Source organism: Furipterus horrens, unplaced genomic scaffold (genome assembly GCF_987537825.1).
Source record: "Furipterus horrens unplaced genomic scaffold, mFurHor1.1.pri manual_scaffold_5, whole genome shotgun sequence".
Taxonomy (NCBI): Eukaryota; Metazoa; Chordata; class Mammalia; order Chiroptera; family Furipteridae; genus Furipterus; species Furipterus horrens.
In genome coordinates this window covers 23,166,367-23,184,908 of record NW_028327175.1, presented here as the reverse complement: position 1 = coordinate 23,184,908, position 18,542 = coordinate 23,166,367, and the positions used below count along the sequence as shown (strand labels likewise).

Genomic DNA, 18,542 nt, shown 5'->3' with positions numbered 1-18,542 from the left:
CTGCATAGTGGCAAGAGGCTGGGCAGAAACCCAGGTGCACACATTTGATCTATTTTTATTTCATCCCACTGCTCCATGGGCCTCTGCACCTGTGCGTCTCTTCACACACTCACAGGAAAGTAGTGTATCCTAACGCGTGACCCAGGACACCGCGTCATGCCCATGTCTTAGCATGGAATGCCCATGTCTTAGGAATGGAACAGAGCCACGTATGCCCTTGGCGTGGAGCACGAATGACCTAGTCACCCAGGTTCTGCAGGTAAGCCCGCAAGCACACGGAGGGAGAAGGGCTGGGGCAGAGGAGCCACAGGGAAGCAGTCACAGAGGAAGGAACAGACAAAATACACAGGAATGAGACAAGCAAAGCTCTGCAAAATCCAGGTGCCCCAAGAGCCTTCAGACATTGCAGTAGCATCGTGTGCTGATGTCTGAACAAAAATTCTGAGATGAAGTTTTGCTCAGGAGGGTGTTAACTAGAGCAAGGAAATGTGTTATTTATTAAGGGTTTAAAAGTATGTGACACACTCTTAGGAATGAATATGTATCTAACGTTTCACTTTAATCTTAAATGACCAGATGAAAACCAGTGAACAGGAGATGCAGGAATGCAAATTTCTGCTTCAGTACAAGTAAGACCTTTCCCATAAATAGCAAGGGTTTTTAAAAAGTCCCAACAGGCTGCGTTTAGGTATAAGGAAAGAGTAAATCCTCTGTCCCTGAGGGTTATTTAGGAAGATGATTTTTTTGCGTGCTATTTAAAGGGCATAAATAGACCATAGTTCATCAATTCCTAATGCAAATAGGTTCCCATCTTGATGTGTCTATGATTTGCTGACATCCCAACAGCATAATTAAATACCTGAGTGTGTGTGAATTTCATCACAGCTTTTCATTGGATTTCGGCAAATTCTGGGCATATTATTCCCACTAACTCCAGCTGTCCTTTAAATGTCAACAAACAATTAAACTACAGTTTCATCCACTGGGTAGCTTTTTTTTTTTTTTTTTTTAGTCTGTAGAAAGGTCTGGAAACAGAGTGGCAACGTGTAACTGTGTTACTAGTGAAACAAATCCTTATGGTGGAGAAATAACCTCTGGGGCGGGGGGGGCGGGGGGTGGTGAGTGGCATCCAGCAGGAGCTGCTCCAGATGTGCCTCAGTGGTATGCATACAGCTTCAGGCTAAAGAAAAAACTTCTGTGCTCCATCTTAACTACCTAGAAGAACTTGAATTAGAGGCCCTGCCAGTAAGAAACTATCAGAGACCACTTCTTTTGACTCTATATAGGGCTGGGCAAACTTCTACTTACAAAAGGTCTGCTCTTTTTATCATCTTGTAATGACCTTTTGAGACCCCGAAGGAACCTCACCTCATCCCCAGCTCAGGAGGTCTTAGTACGGTACTTCAATCCCCTCTTTCTGTCTCTGTTACCTCTCCTGCCTGCGGGGTCTCTGACTGTCATCTATAGGGGTTCCTGTGCACGAGATGAAATCTGATTTTCTCTTGTCAGTCTGTCTCCTCTTAATCTGGACATTCAGCAGACAAAAGAACCAGAGGCGGGAAAGGAGGATTTTCCCCTTGTCCATACTGTCCTTTCATGCCTTTTGCAAAACAACAATCAAGAGGTGAGTGCAGCATCCTGCCCCAGTGAAGTACAAGTCATGGTGTATTTTACCACCACGGGAGCCTTAGATTCAATAAAATATGGTCATAGATAACGCCTGGACTGACTGATGTACAATTCCAGAAAGTTCCGCCAGAAGGCTAAAATCCAATGTTCAATCTTCCCACTTAAACCGTTGTAATCTGACAGATTTGCACGCCAGACTTTCTTGCTCAATCAAGGCAGGGAACAAAGGCCTCAGGCGACCCACTTAGATATCTAAGTATTTGAGTGTGAAGCCCCAGCCCCAACTTGAAGCAGTGTTTGTGAATGAACCTCTGGTGCTGTGCTTGGCTGTCCCAAAAGGCTTTGTACCCTAGGGGGACCAGTTGAGAAGGAGTCAGCTGGGAGAGGTAGTTAGGGAGCAGTAACACGTTAACATAGAAAGACTGATTCATATTAAGAATGTCACCCTAATACCAACCTATAGAAATATCCCAAGAGTAACTTCCAGCTACACAAATCAAAGATAACCCAGAAGTGGAAAGCGTGCCCAAAACAAAATACATTAACTAGAATGAAACCTCTGGCAATAAGGACTAGAGAGAGCGCACAAGGGTTTCTCTTTGGCAAAATGAAAGCACTCATCTACCACAAGCATCTCTCCTGTGTCCTTCATGAGCAATTCGACCCAACATCTACTGAGCACTGTTTACTGGGACGCGCACCAGGCGGCAGGGCACGAAGATGCACAGGCAGGCCTGCGTAGCCCTGCTGGTCCGGTGCGCTGCATCTATGGAACTCTGCGTTCAGAAGACAGGGTTAGGGGAGAGAGACCAGAGCCTAAGATGAAATATAAAGGGTTGCTGGCATACAGTTCCGTGAGGCTAATGAGAAAATAAGATGAATAAAATAAGAAAATGATATAGGAAGAATAAAATCGGACAAAAACTCAAGGGAGTTCATATACCACATTATCATCAGAACTTTTTACAGAAATGTTTGGTCTCTGTTAAAGGTAAAAAACAAACAAACAAACCTAGACAGAACTAGCAGGCAGCACCTGCATCACACTAATACAAATCCTGTGAATTCCATGTGTCGATTCATTGATTGAGTCTTTAAATCTTTATGCCTCTAGAAGCAAATGGCTTGTGTTTCCATAACGTGTGCGCATCATTCTTACTTCACACGTGGTTGCAGGCTGGCTAGGGTGTTGTCCGAATGAGGGACCTCGTTTGATGTAAACACTGGCAGCATGCAAGACAGGGACACAGGTCACCAGAATGCCATTTACGTGCAAAACGCAGGCAGCCTCTGCCATTTCTCAAAGACAGACATCTGCGTGACACCCTGGACACCGTCGTGCCGCAGAGACGGTGCTTCGGACAAGGGCCAGACCCATGTCTCCAGCTTTATCCTCCTCCTGGACACCCCTTTTCTAGCAAATGTGCCTGCAGTGCACCTCAGAAACCTCAGTTTCCCTCCCCTGGGCCTGGTCTACAGCCTCCCCTCGGTGGGGCCATCCCTCTGCTCTCTCTTCCCCTCTTCTTTTAGATACACTCTACTTCAAGTAGCCTCATCTTCCAGAAGCCTGCTTCCACCAGCTCCCTGTACAGAGCTATGAGCTGCCGCAAGTCCTGCCTTTCTGAGAAAGACCTGACAAAATCTGTAGATGCTGCTGGATTCAAGGATGTTTCCCTGCTGGAGCCCGCGGGCTCCTCCCATCAAACCTGCAGGACGAACAGTGAGGAGAGGCCGCCGGGTGGAAGGGGCCGGCCTCCACGTGGGGCTGACAACCAGTTCTCACACCTGGGAAGGTTTTCATGCTCCGTATCGTACTGTCTGTTCCCTTCTTTCATTCTGCCCTGCACCTCCTCAGGGTTTTTCTGAGGAATGTTAATGACAGACTTTTTGGACTAGAACTTATATACTAAAATACCAGGCAGGGAGGGACCAGGCAAGATCACAGGCAGTGGAACACCCTTGGGGAGAAACTCTGAGGAGGCAAAGCGGGTTTCCTCCTATACAGAAATCTCCTGGGCCTGGTTTGGACGCCGTTGGCCAGAAACTACTACTGCCTAAGCGAATACAAAAGATAAAAGCTAACTGGCCACATCACCAACTAAAAATTGTCTAATGGAGAAGTCTGCTCTTTGTAAACTGAACATTCTAAGGTGACTGGAGACCTGTATCCTTCAGTGCTATCTAAGACAAAGCACTGGATCAAGAGCTATGTTTGTTTGTTTTTTGAATAAATTGACATTTTATTGTAGAGTTGGTTATTCACATAATCTTTTTTTTAATTAATTAATTTTTATAGAGAGGGGAAAGGAGAAAGAGAGGGAGAGAAACATCACTGTGTGGTTGCCTCTCACTTGCTCCCAACTGGGGACCTGATGTGGAACCTAGTCATGTGCCCTGACTGGGAATCGAACCAGCGACACTTGGTTCACAGGCCGACGCTCAATCCACTGAGCCACAGCAGCCAGGGTTCTGTTTTTTTTTTATTTCACTTTATAACTTAGCACCAGGGGAACTTTCCAATGACACTAGTCAAGTGCCTGTCATATAACACCCACAATTAGCTATGAGTTTGTTAAAAAGTCCACATATTACTATAATTGAAGACGTAACAGTTCCAGCATTTCAGTTATATTCTCCCTCATGTTCCCTCAAATCAAAATACAGAGACCCTGTAGTACCCTTCCCACAAAGGAGATCTAGATACTTGAGGCCCAAGTGCCCATTCTGAGCTTCGCACACACTTGCCCAGAGGGGAGGCGCCTGCCCTGACAGCCTGGGACCCGCGCTGTGTGTGCTCACGCCAGGCTGAGTATCAGGTATGCTGGACGTGCTCCTAGAGGCACAAAACAGCTACTTTGCCTTTTCTAAGGCGCCAGTTCTATGCCACCAACTTTGGAGCCGCTGTTCTTATTCCTTCTGGTCACAGAATTGCCAAAACACACAAACAAAGAAACAAACAAACAACCTCTGTAGATTCTTCCAAAACCCATGATCCATGTTCCAGAATGATACACAAAACACCCAAATACACAGTGACAGGAGATGGCCTTATCCCTCCATAACCGCCGTACACATTTCCCGTATCTAGGGCAAGGGAAGGCACAATGTTCCTTGTGAAATTTCTAGAAGCATCTATCTCTGGACAAAAGAGAACTCATACATGTCATGTAGCATAATCACCAGTAGCACTCCAATATTTTCAATGGAACCAAAAGAAGGCTGAGCAAGTCATAATTTAATATATCCATATTCTAATTAGCATCTTCACACTTAAAAATCCCACCTACATCTAAGGCCTCAGACAAGTCAGTTCTTGTGTCTGTGCTTTACTATCTGGGTGTCTTTAAAATGTTACCAAGACATTATTGTCAAAGTCTCTACAGCCCATCTCTTGGTGGGTTATGAATCAAGTGTCTGCCCCAGGTCAGGAGAAGGAAAGGCTGTGAGCCAACACAGATAGAAACGTGAGTTTGGGCTGGATCATTTTTTTAAATGCAAAAACCAAAGAAATTAGGCACAATCAAATCCCAGCAAGGAAAAATAAACATCAAAAAGAGTGATTTCTTCACTATTCTGGCTGCTGAATTGTTTTCAAGAGGGCCTAATTTCAAAGGCGATTAAAACTGAAGGGAATTTCTATCCTTGTAATAGTGCTGAGAGGGGCGGTCCCCGTTTCACTGAATCTGAAGCGCCCACGGCTGGAACACTGCTCCATTATGCTCTACAGCGCTAGCAAAGAGGAAGAGCTCCCGCTGAACCACGGCCTGCCAAAAGCTGCAAATCCATCCCAATCTCCAAGATCTTAAGTTGGAAAAAAAGTACAAGTTTAAGGAGGAAATACAGTACTATCATCTCGGTTATAAAAAGAGAAGAAACACAGACAGATGTTAAACAGCTCCTGTGAGTGTAGACTCCAAATGCGAAATCACTGATACTGTCCTGTAAATACTGCCCATTGGGGTTATAAAGTGAAATATAAACCCGCTAACATGGATGTGGTTATCCCTTACCCATTAATTTCCTACAGAAGGTCGAAAAAAGTTGTGTATTGCTTATGTTGTCATTTTTGTGGTAACCTAAAATATTTTAATATAATTTTGAAAAATGAAAAGCTGAGTTCCACTTTAAACTACCAGAACAAAAGCCCATTACATTAAGTTATCACAGATCCTCTACATAAGACCAGTCTCGACTTCCTTAATGACGAACACATGCCAAATTCTCACCATCATATCTCACAGTAAGGTAACAAACTAAACAGGTTATTCTTCATTAATGAGAACATGTACTTTTGCCTCCCGAGAAGACAAAGAATTCAATACTGTGGTTTTTATTAAGTAAACATCTTTAAACAATAAGTCCGGACAATTGGCAAGTAATATGAAAAATAAGATTTAGTCTCAGCCAGGTTATCAGAATGTAACACAAGTCCCATAGGACATAGTTCAGGTTAGATTCCTTATCTCAATCCTCATGAGGATGACATCGGTTTTTCAACATGAGGGACCCTTGACATTACCATCTTGTGAGGATTTTCCCATCTTCAAGGGGGTTACTAAGAGCTGATATTTGCCAAATCAAGATAATTCCATTTTTTTAAGGCACATTGCTCATTTTAGTCTTGGACTCAGCCACTGCCTCTATATCTAATATGAAATTTCTTTGTTTTAATAGCTTTTCCTTTTAAAATTCACATTGTTTCTGATCAGGATATGGCACTCAAAACCTAAAATCTTAGAACCTAGACCTGAAAACTCATGATGACACCTCTCAGGAATTTTTAAATCAGTTACAATCACCTGAAGTCCTTAAAACACAGAATACAGTACAGACTCTTCGTCCTGTTTAACAACAGGGCAAAATGAAATAAAGAAAAAAATATCAACCACAAAAAATACACCAACTATTTCTTCTAAAATGGAAGCTTGCTCAAGAATTTCACATCAAATACTCAAAAAATAAAACAAAACAAAATAAAAATGAAGACTCTACAATGTTTCCTTCCAACTAGATTTCTCTAAAGCTTAATTGGCATTGTTCAAAAGCAGACAAACAGTCCCCAGAGACCAAGGGAATTTTTCCATTCTGTAATGTTAGGTTATAATAATGCCATATACATCTCTAAGTATCTATATTATAAGGACTTCAGAGAAACCAAATCTGTGAGTAACCAACCACCCTCGGAGGTAGTGTCCTTAAAGACGGGGTCTCATCTGGAAATGCCCTAAGTCTTACCTTCTGCATGTTTGGCTTGACACAGCGAACAAAGAACGGATTAGAAGAGCTGAGTGTTGCCATCAAGGAGTGCAGTGAGTCCTAAAAGAAAAAGTATATGTGATTTAGTCTTTTAGTATGCCACTCTTTGAACTTCTCAGCACCTTAGGCACTTACCAGAAACAAATTTAAAAAAAAACTATAAATCATAGGAATAATTGTTTTTATTTTTAATTATGTCATTCTAATATAAAATAAAGTGAAGGTATTACAATTCACTGTCAATGAAATTATTTCACAATACAATACACAAAATTCATTTGTCACTTCCTTAAAATAGTACCATTAAGAAAAAAAAACTATTCTGTTAATCAGCAAAAAAGCATAGGATATGTCAATGGTTGGCATAGAAAATCTGAGAAGTATGCACTCTCCCATTGGAGTTATTCCTCCTAACTCATTATTCCCATCAAAATGGCAGCCTCTACCAGCACTTCAGGGGTCTTTGACCTACAACCTCCACTCTTACCTTCAATCACTAGGCAGATCAATCTTCTGTAATACTGCTTTCTTTTTTCCTTTCTTTTTTATTTTTAAGTCTTTTTAATTGTGAATTTTTAACCTTTGCCAAAGCAGACAACATGTAATGAATACTCGTCATCAGCTTCAGCTCATGGCTAATCACATTTTATGTGATCCCTGTCTTGGTACATACTATGCCCACCCTTTAGAGAAAAGCAAATCCGAGACAATGTACTATTTTATCCCTCAGTATTTTCCTATGTATTATTAAAGGGTAATCACTTAAAAATGTATATATATATAACCATATCCATATCATCTGAAAAAAGTTCACCATGATTTCCTTAATGTTAACATTAAATAGTGCAACTGTCTAAAGTTTCATTTTGAAATACTCAACTGTCACAAATTTCATAATTTAAAAAAAAATCCTCATTTGAGGATATATTTATTGATTAGAGAGAGAAACATTGATTAGCTGCTTCCTTTACACGCCCTAGCTGGGGATCAAACCTGCAACTTAGGTATCTGCCCTTGTGCCCTGACTGGGGATCGAACCCGCAACCTTTTGGTATATGGGACAATGCTCCAACCAACTGAGCTGCCAGGGCCACAAGTTTCATAATTTTTAAATGCTTTGTTCTTTGAAATCAGAACGCAAACAAGGTTCATGTACTGTAGTTGGTTGGAAGGTCTTTTAAAAATCTCTTCTAATCCACTGGTTTCCCCCTTCCATCTCTTTTTCCTTCTTACAATTTTGCTGAGGAAACTGGGACCGCATTGATTAGTTACTTCTCTGCTTAGAGAGCTTTAGGATTTTTCACAGATGACAAAATGGCCTGGCATTCATGGCTCTTCTTATACTGGTACCAATTTAAGCTCATACAAGGTATCTGGTCAGCTGGCCCTTATCTATTCCCGATCCTCCAGGGACAGTCTCATCACATTCCTGTCTTAGGAATCCTTCTCTTGCCTTTGTCTCTCCCTGGCAGGTCCACCTACTCTTCTCCATTTCCTTCATTCCTATTCCAACTTAATTCTCAAATATCCACAGAGCCTTCCCAGACAACTCCAGACAATACCGACCTAGAAAAAGAAAACTCCACTAGGAGAGTAAAAGCTACGTTTTAAGAGTCAGACAGACTTAGGCTTAATTCAAATCCTGCTCAGTTCTCAGAGGAAGTGAATGGGTCTCCACTTCTCTAAACCTCAGTTTCCTCATCTATAAAATGAGGACACTAATAGGTATTCATACAATTATGAGAGAAGTGAACAAGATCATGTATAAAAGTAAGCAGCCCAACAACTGGCACATAATAAGTTCATATGATAAATGGCAGCTATTATTATTATATCCATCTGCCCTTCATGTGCATCCACTGTGAGTCAATGAGAGCCCCAGAGAGGACAGAGGTTCTAGATGTTCACTGACTGACATCCCTTCATCTCCCTTCGTAGTAGGACTAAGTTAGAAAAGTGGTCGTCATATGCTCTACCTCTATAAAATATATAAAATGCTTAATATTTAAAATAAAAATAAAAATAAAAATGCCCTGGCTGGTGTGGCTCAGTGGATTGAGTGCCAGTGTGCAAACCAAAGGGTCGCCAGTTTGATGCCCAGTCAGGGCACATGCCTGGGTTGCCAGCCAGGTCCCCAGTTGGGGACATGTGAGAACTACACATTGATGTTTCTCTCTCTCTGTCTCCCTCCCTTCACCTCTCTCTAAAAATAAATAAATAAAATCTTTTTTTAAAAGTTCCTTATTTTCCCTAAATTCTGAATATCTTGACAAGGTAACTGACACTTTCACTTTGTGAAATGATATTCCACCAATTGAGTCTCACCCAACAGGGCAACGCTGATGTTATTTAAATATGTACTTGGTTATTATTCCTAGTTATAGTATTGTAAATAAATATACCAGAGAAAAATACAGAAATCTAGGTATGGGAAGAAATGTACACTACTTTCACATGATCATCGTAATACAAATCTGAGTGATCCCACATGGCAATTCTTAAGAATTGCTATTTCATAAAGTTAGAATAAGTAGCTATTTATTTTTAACAAGAACAAAAACAAAATCTCCATGTTTTCATCTGGCTTAGGAAGAAAGTAATATTTTATGTCTAAAGCAGAAGGAAGTATATTTTATTTCTGGTTTAAAGAATGATATTAAAACACACACACACACACACACACACACACTCTCTCTCTCTCTCACGGAGCTCTTGTTGCTAATTCCTGTTTTCAGTTCCTAAATCACAATAACCATGGCCTCATCAAAGCCAGCAGCGCAGACTAACCTTGAATTGGGAGCTCACTGTGGGCCGCCGGTGCTTGCTTCCACATTTCAAGGTATCCTGGTTATTGCGGCTTGAAACGTGTTCAAAGAGGTCATAGATGAAGTCAAATCTGTGACAGCAAAGAGCAAAGGACCGTGAGGGGCATACACCCAATTATTAGGTGCTGGATTACTGTAATTATAACGCATTTTCCCACTGACCATAAGACACCAAAGCCTGGAAGAGCTAAGGCAGCTTCCAAAGATTTAAAACCAACCACTGCCGAAGTGTTAGGCACTGACAAAAAAAGATGTGGCTGCCTTCAGAGCCCTGGAGTCTTGCAGAAGAAAAGTGGATTGTGATGCAAGTGATAGACGACCCAGGGTGACATGCCAGTTAGGAGCGCTGAGCTTTCCAGAGCAGCCTCCAAGCTCCTGCAGCCTTGAGTTCCCTGCCTGTAGAAGGGACGTATTTGCAATATCCAATTACTTAACAGGTGGAAAGGTGCTAACTCTGGAGTGATGCAGACTGGAGTTCAAATCCTGCCTCCGCTTCTTCCTAGCTGTGTGACTAGTGCAGGAAACTTGTTTTTCTCTAGGCCTCAGTATTTCTATCTAAAACATGGGGGTAATTTTAGAATTTATCCCATAACTCTGGGGTGAGAATGAAATGGGAAAATGTACACAAAAGGCTGAGTCGGTGACTGGCACACAGTAAGTGCTGATGCTGTAGTTGTTACTATTACTGAAAAGTTGTATAGAATTCACTGCCCTTACTAACAGAGTAAAAGGTATCTCAATAACTTCCTTGTATCTTCATTGCATGAAGGCATTGTTAGTTGTAAAGTGGGGGGTGGGGGATGTGGTTCAGTGGCTTCACTGAGACCAGGAAAAGGTGGGGACAACATCTGGTCAGCTACGCCTCCCAAAGTGGCAATGCCAGTGCTTCCTCCGTCACTTCTCACTGGGCCCCGATGCTTTTTCAATTTTGTTCCAGGGTGCTATTTCACGCTTGCTCTTTGAAGTTCTCCACAGTATTTTGAGCACCATGGAGAAAAAGCTCTGGTTCTATTAAAATGTCACAGATGTCAAAGGTGAGAGAGCAGAGTGAACCAACAGCTCAAGCCCCTCAGTTTGCAGACAGAAACCTCAGGCTGAAACGGAGAGTTCTTTACTCCAATGACAAAAAATTGTACGTGTGACAATGAAACACCTTCTTGCTGATCTCCTCACCTGTGAGTCTTTCAGTACAACAAAATGCTTCTGTATAACATCAAGACACTGCTTTTAGTTAAATGTGTTACTCTAAATCTAATAACTAAGAAACTGCTGTGGTAGACAACATGCTATGATATTTTTAAAACATTGCCAGGAAGTCTAAAAACTCATCTAAATATAAAAATGGCTGACAATGTTGTAAATAAGGAATCTTCAGATAAGAGTTAAAACTCATCTAAAGACTGAACATTTCCCATGCTGAGTTTCTAAGCTTATACTTTAGACAGGCTCCCTTCCCCACAGCTAACAGTTATCTAAGTGACAGGACAGCCACCTGGCCTTCACATTCCAACTTTTAAATACTTGTGCTACTTTCCTTCTTTAAATATTAAACATTTATTTCTGTTATAGATTCACTCTGGATCTGAAACCTTTAACACAGGGTTATTTTTCTCTCTTCCTCTCTCACAAAGCCTCCTGGTTTAATATATAAAAATAGCTAAACTAATGAACTATTGATTTAATGGTGTGAACTTAAAATTCATAAATGGATAAATAAATGTGTAATAAATTTATTATTTTAGCTAAATTTTCCCTGATTATTTTTCTTGACAGCCTTCACACTAACTAGAAACATAGAGCTGAAATCAATTTAACCATGGCTCTAAGCTTGTCGTGAAGAATGGGGGTCACACTGGTTAAGATCTTGGGTTCTTGAGCCACACAGGCCAGATCAAAACTAGTGGGATCTTAGGCAAGTCACTTAACTGCTTCAAGTCTCAGTTACCTCATTAACTAGTAGTCACTGCTCTTCATATATTTTCTCTCTCTTGGTCATTTTATTGATGAAATATTGCCCAGGGAAGAAGATAACAGATTAACTTGTTTCCATATTAATGTTTTTCTATATTTGTGAATTAAAAGCCTTTGCACAAATATTCCTTTGCTTGCTAATGAGGTCTTACGGGGGAGACTGACATACCGGCTTTCCCTTAGCAAGTTGAGAAGATCATCTCTAAAGGTATCTCTGTTCTTCTCCAAGATGCCCCGGACATCATACTGCACCTGGTTTCAAAAAAATTAATTCAAGAAGGTGGAATTGATCAAAAGAGTCATCTCAGCTCGTAAAGCATCGCCATTTAAAGACAGACCAAAAGAAAAAAATTCATTTCAATATAGTCACGATTGGCTTCTGAAATTACTATTTCTCTAAATACCAAATGGGCAAATGTCAGTAAGATCTTAATTAAGAAGTTACCTCTCCAGCGTAGTGTTTCACTCCAAAATTGTTGACTGCAACTCTGGGCTTCACGTAAAAGTGGTTATTCTAATGAAAAACAAATAGAAATACCTATTTTTACTAACTGATTTCCACTGACTTCCAGAGAAAACTACAACAGACAGTGAAAACAATTTCAAAATGAGTCATATATCATACAGAGCAGGTGATACACTGAAGGAAAACCAGGTCCTGCCTGTTTGTGTCATTATAGTAGGTTAAAAACATAAAATTCACCCTGGCTGGTGTGGCTCAGTGGATTGAGCACTGGCCTGTGAACCAAAGGGTTGCTGGTTCGATTCCCAGTCAGGGCACATGGTTGCAGACCAAGGTCCCCTGGGGGCCTGCGGGAGGCAACCATACATTGATATTTCTCTCCCTCTCTTTCTTCCTTCCCCTCTCTCTAAAAATAAACATATAAAATCTTTAAAAAAAGTATTTTAAAAAATTAATAAAATTCTATACTCATAAATTAAACGTGGGAATATTCTGGGCAAACCTATCTCTTTGGCTTGTTTTAATTTAGTTCTAGCAATCCAGGAAGCACTCCACTGGTTTGAGAAAATAAATAAATAAATGTGGGAGGCATAGTGGGGCCAACAACACTGAAATATCTTGTATATAATCTCAATCCATGGATTTGCTACCCAGTATAATAAAAAATTTGCAGGTCTTGACATACAGCATGCTGATTGTGTAATTTCTCCAACAAGGTGCTGTCTGTGGCTTGAGGAAAATGACTTTCTTCATTGATAAGGGCTAGGAGGCCAAGTTTCTAGAAGAGGGAAAAAAGGTTAAATAAATTAAAAGTTGAATATGCACTTCAAAACATTTTAGAGCTCTTTTCCTCTCTACTCTCTATCAAATAAGTGGTAAAATAAAAGGCATGGTAATTTCTTAGACTGGAAAAATTCAGAATAATAAAAAAATCCAATAAATTTAAATTCCACATAAACATAAAAAAAATTGAGCCAACCACAAGTTCACAGACAAAACTTTTTAAATTGGCCAGTCTACTATTGGTACTGGAAAGGCTTTTAATGTTGACTTAAAATCGAACTAAAGTGGATTTGCCCACTGCTGATTCTAGAATATTAAGTTCAACGAGACAATGGTCTTGAAGCAGCCAAGTATTTAAATTCAACCTAGCACATTTACATTTATGCTTCCAAACGGTCCATTGTGTTCTAAACATTCACATCTTTGATGTGCATGTTCACACAAGCTATTCCGTTCCCATAAACATGAATCAGCCCAGCTGGACACCCCTGGGACTGAAACAACTCTTCAACAGTATGTTACCTTCTCGATCAAGTCCAGGCACTCTCCGTTGTCTATCCAGTCAATATCTTCCCACACTAATCCTTCCCTGTAGGAAGATTAAAAAGGGCTGAGTTATAGGAACAAGTAGCTTTAATTTAGTGACTGATTTTTTTAAAAAACTGAAATGGGATCCCATGAGTGCTCACCTGCTATATTCTAGTTGTTCTAAAGAAAAAATATGCTTGTTGAAATATTCCTGAAGTTTCTCATTTGCATAGTTTATATTGAATTGTTCAAAGTGATTAACCTAAGGGAAGAAACCATTTGAAATGTATCTTCAGTGCTCTCATTATTACACATAAAGATGAAAAAAAAGTCTGCAGAGGAAAATATCAGCATCTGTTATGAAAGTTTTGTTTACTTACAAAAGTAAGTGGATAGAAAATAATTCACACGTCCTAATTGTTGGAAGCATACCTCAAAGTTTTCAAATCCGAAGATGTCAAGAATGCCAATAGATTTAAAGTCATCTTTGCCTTTGATCCTGCTGTTGATCTTCTTGATCACCCACTCAAAGCAGCGAGCATAAAGTGCCATGGCCAGGGAGTCTCTGCTATCTACTGCCTGAGGAGACAGGAGACGTGGTCACTGTTTACAGTGGACCAGGGACAGCCCAGGCAGGCAAGTCCACCCCAGGCCCACTTGGGAGTCCTTGGGAGAGACGTGCGAAACACAGGGGTAGCACCTGTGTACCCAATGTCAAGTAAAACAATACCATCTATGAAAACACAAACTTGAAAGAAAGGATAAACTGGAGCTGGCTTAGTTACTTTACAGTAGGATTCACCAATGTCGATGTCATAAGTAGTTATAGGTAAGAATCTGAGCTGATGTATATCAGGTTTCAAACAATAATAAGACTGAGTTTTTTTCACTTTTATTTTCTCCTATTTTACTTTGTACACATAAAAGTTTTCTTCATGAGACATGGTTAGCATTTTTTACCTATCTAATCAAGAAACAGGCATTACGTGGGCTAGAGCATGTAACTGGCTCAAGGCAGTAGCAGAGGCAAAAATAAGTAATACAACATACTGTAGTTAATGTTTATGTATTTCTTATTCTGTGCTAATCACTAAGTACTTAGTATATATTTTTTATTACTATCCTTACAAGAATCCTTTGAATTAGATATAACTGCCCTTGTCTTACAGAGGAGCAAACTGAGGCACAGCGAGCAAATTTCCCAAGAATAGAGAGTAAAAGGTGGAAGAGTCAAGACTCAACCACAAGCCATCTGCCCAGACCCAACCCTCTTAATAGACTCAGCTACACCATCTCTTAGAAACAATCCAACAACTTTATTCCCCTCAACGTATATGTCTTTACTTTGACTGTGAACCAAACTCATTTGAATGGTCTGTTGCAGTTACTTATTTGAATTAAAGCCATGGATCTGAAACCCCAGGAGTGTCATTTAAAACAAGCTTTGATAGCAAAGCACATGTACCTGCTGAACATTGAGAGGTGTGAGGATCTCTTCCCCCCTGAGGAACATCGATCTCTGGGTCAGAGCGTCCGTGAGCTGCGTTGGGTCCAGCCCAAGTAACTCTGCAGACCTGCCCAAGGCTGGAAATGAAGAACAAGGCAAAGTGGACTCCCAGCCAAGAAGGAACAGACCATGGACCCAAAATGGGTTCAAAGCTAAATACATACAGCAACCCACGAAAGCAAAAACATTCCTGAGTCCCTCAGGCAGCTTATGGAACACACATTTTATTGGTAAGTGAATTACTTTTTATGGAGTCCTAGGTTAGTAGCAACGAACCTGGTGTTTAGGCCAAGTGTAGTCCACAGACCCCAAGATGAGTGGGGTCCTCAAGACCCTGTGAGAGGTCTTGTGAAGCCATAACAATTTTCAGTAATAATACTAACATGTTATTTGCTTTTTTATTCTCATTCCCTGACCCATATACAGATGATTTTTCCATTAGCTACCTGACCTGAGGTATCTCAACAGTCCTGCATTACATTAGATATGAAAAGAAATTTGCAAAAATGTAAGACGATGTTATTCTTTGCACTAATTTTTTTAAAAGAGTCAAATAAAATATTATATTTTAATATGCAATGGGTTTATTATGATTATTTTGGAATGAAATTTTTAAATGCCTCAGTTTTAATTCATAATGTGGCAAACATCAACAGATATAACTCACTTTTTTTTTTCCTTCTTAATTCTATTTGGGGTTCTCCACGATGCTAAGATAATTACAAGGAGCCAGGACCAAATGTTTAAAAACTGCTGACCTGCAGCACTGGGCTCTTCTAGAGCCATTCTGTACTGGAACTCATCCAGGCCCCAGCCTCCACGCCCGCCCGTATTACTTCCATCAAAATAGTTTAAAAATAAATACATAAACCACTCCAGGAAAACAATGACATAGCTCTGTGTATATTAACTCATTTAATCTTAACAACACATTTCTGAGGCACTTTACTGAAAAGAAGTTGCCAGAGCTGAGGGGATACACACACACACACACACACACACGCAGGCACGCAGGCACGCAGGCATGCAGGCAGGCACGCACAAGCCCCAGGGAAATAGCCTGAGGCAGCACCAGGCTGAGAACTAAGCACCTGGCTTGAAAACTACCAGTCCTGATGTGACACTGCCACCACTCAGTAACTACACAAATCCAGAATGACACATATCCTACATCTCATCCTTGTTACTTGTATTTCCTCTTATTCGGCCCCTTTTCCTTCTTTCTTAGTAAGAACAAGAACACAACCACCATCCCATTTTGTGATAACGTCCCCTATGTTTGACCCTTTAGTAGCTGACAGCTCATATCCCATACAAAGTTCTGGAACTCTTATTTCAGCAGCCAGAAAGCTCTTTCTGTAAAAGGCCAGAAGAGTCAAGATTTAAGTTCTAAGTTTCCTACAAGGAAAAAGCCAAAGGAGAAAGGAAGGAGGGGGAAGGGAAAGGAGCGGCAACCTTACCCGTTTTGAAGGAAACCTGCGCCCCACCAGCAGTGATAAATTCTATGTTCCCAAGATGTAACAGGCCAGCAAGCAACCTCAAAACCTCTCGAACTTCTTCCTTGCTAAACTGCATCACATCCATTGCCGTCTGGAAGAAAATTAGTATGTTTAAATTTTTAGGTTGTTCTTTTCATACTGACAAAAATGAAAAAACAAAAACAAACAGCTCATTACTCAATAAAATTTTTAGGTATTGTTCTGAAAGGCAAGAAAACAAGAAACAGGCGCATGACTGCTTTTCAAGGATAAAGACTTTACGCAGGTAGACATAAAAGAACATGATGTTAATAACTGTGGAATACTAAGAGAGAACCCAGTAGATAAAATAAAAACAAATACCTGCCTCATGTGCAAGCCTCCTAGTTATGCCACAAAAGAATTACCTGAGAGCCACACTAATGATGGTGACAGATATCAAAGCACAATGGAATGTTTTCTTACACATAAAATATGGGGGGTGAGTAACTTGGGGGAGCTAAGACTTCATCAGAATCCTCCTTAGTAACACTGGGGCTTGTCTTCATCGTTAAATGCAGCAGGAACCAAAGGAGGTGGAACAAAATTCTGTCAGGAACTCAACAGATGGGAGAGTCTTTTGATCCTTTTATAACAGATACCAATGCTACATATGAATAAATCTGGATCCATCACCCCTAGACATTCAACACATCTCTAGTTTTCACTTTTCCGAAGAGTTTTCAAGGTCTTATCTTGGTCTCTGGACGGCAAATGAAACTTAATATAATGCTGTTTCAGGAAAAATGAAAATAAACAGGCACCTACCTACAGGAGCTTTATTCCCAATAAGTATTTAAACAACTTTAATTTAGCCGGGGGTCTTCTGAATCTTATCTAAGGTTTGCTCATTTTCTGTTGCAATTTTGGAGCCCTATTCATGTTAGAAATAACTGCACCTCCCCCCACACACATACAACTGTGGACACAATTGGTAACAATACTGCTGAAAATGACCTACAAAGAGGATGTGGACCCCAAATCACTGCAATGGCCACAGGAGACAGGGAAGAAGGAAACCATGTGCCACTTTGAAGCAATAGAAATTGCAAAAGGAAACAACTGGAGATTTTAAAATGTGAGACATATAATTTCTTTACAAGGAAAAAAAACAATGAAGTTGAAACAAAGGGCAAACACAATAAACAGGGAAACAGAATCTTAAAAAATGTAAGGGAATGAGCAAGAGCTATACTAGGAGACACACAAGCAACAAAAATAAAATAGGCCCTTCTTCTACAGGAAGCACAAATCCACAGAGAAGTGTTCTCCTTCGTAGAAATGAAACATGCACAAATTAAAGAAAACTAGAGATCCCTTCTACTAAACTGGCAAAAAAATTCTGAAGGATTAACTTAAAATTAGTGCAAGTGGGATATTTAGGTACTGGCCATTGGTACTATAAATGAGTATAATCTTTTTGGAAAACAAGATTAAGTGGTAGCTCTGTGCTGCGCCACATGTGGACATAATCTTACAGTGTCAGGAGAGGTTAAGGAGCTCTCTCAGGGCTGTACAATGAAGCTTCAAAGAAGCTTCAACAAATCCAAAGTTCAGGAATTTACTATCTGTCCAACTCTATTACTTTCCAAGGACGTTGGAAGGAAAGAAGGAAGAAAGGGAGGGAGGGAGGGAGGGTGGGAAGGAGGGATCTCCAGTGTAATCTCCCATAACTTCAATGATGAAAATTTGTTCCCAGGAAAATGGCAATAATAAAGTTTTATAAAATGTCACTATGGTATTATCTTAACACTTTCAGAAAAAAAGAATTCTAACTATCTTATAATTAGACAAGTCAAATAATAAAGTTGTTAGAGTAGTGAATAGTTTTCAAAGGAAATTCTAAACATGATACAGAAACATGATTATATTTTTCTTTATGCAAAAACTAAAATTATATTTTTTAACTGTAATTAATAAAATCAGGATGGGAAAAAATTTAAAAGTATGTTAGTGTCGGTAGGCTCATAAACATTATGTCCTATCACATCCTTTACTGTTGTTAGCATGTTTTTAAACAACAAGGACCATTAATGGGCGATAAACAAATTGTTCTCTATTCA

The 18,542-nt window shown here is 40.2% G+C and overlaps 1 protein-coding gene across 1 annotated transcript in view; it reads right to left on the bottom strand.

Annotated features, from left to right (window-relative positions):
- MYO10 (myosin X) overlaps positions 1 to 18,542 on the bottom strand; it is a 200,776-nt gene that overhangs the window by 62,882 nt on the left and 119,352 nt on the right. Inside the window, exons 10-19 of the mRNA XM_090276208.1 lie at positions 16,423 to 16,552; positions 14,921 to 15,039; positions 13,888 to 14,034; positions 13,617 to 13,717; positions 13,450 to 13,516; positions 12,830 to 12,922; positions 12,127 to 12,195; positions 11,851 to 11,933; positions 9,673 to 9,781; positions 6,865 to 6,945 (exon numbers count right to left, since the gene is read on the bottom strand). Of these exons, the coding sequence (XP_090132334.1) occupies positions 6,865 to 6,945; positions 9,673 to 9,781; positions 11,851 to 11,933; positions 12,127 to 12,195; positions 12,830 to 12,922; positions 13,450 to 13,516; positions 13,617 to 13,717; positions 13,888 to 14,034; positions 14,921 to 15,039; positions 16,423 to 16,552 (999 nt within the window). The remainder of the gene's footprint in view (positions 1 to 6,864; positions 6,946 to 9,672; positions 9,782 to 11,850; positions 11,934 to 12,126; positions 12,196 to 12,829; positions 12,923 to 13,449; positions 13,517 to 13,616; positions 13,718 to 13,887; positions 14,035 to 14,920; positions 15,040 to 16,422; positions 16,553 to 18,542) is intronic.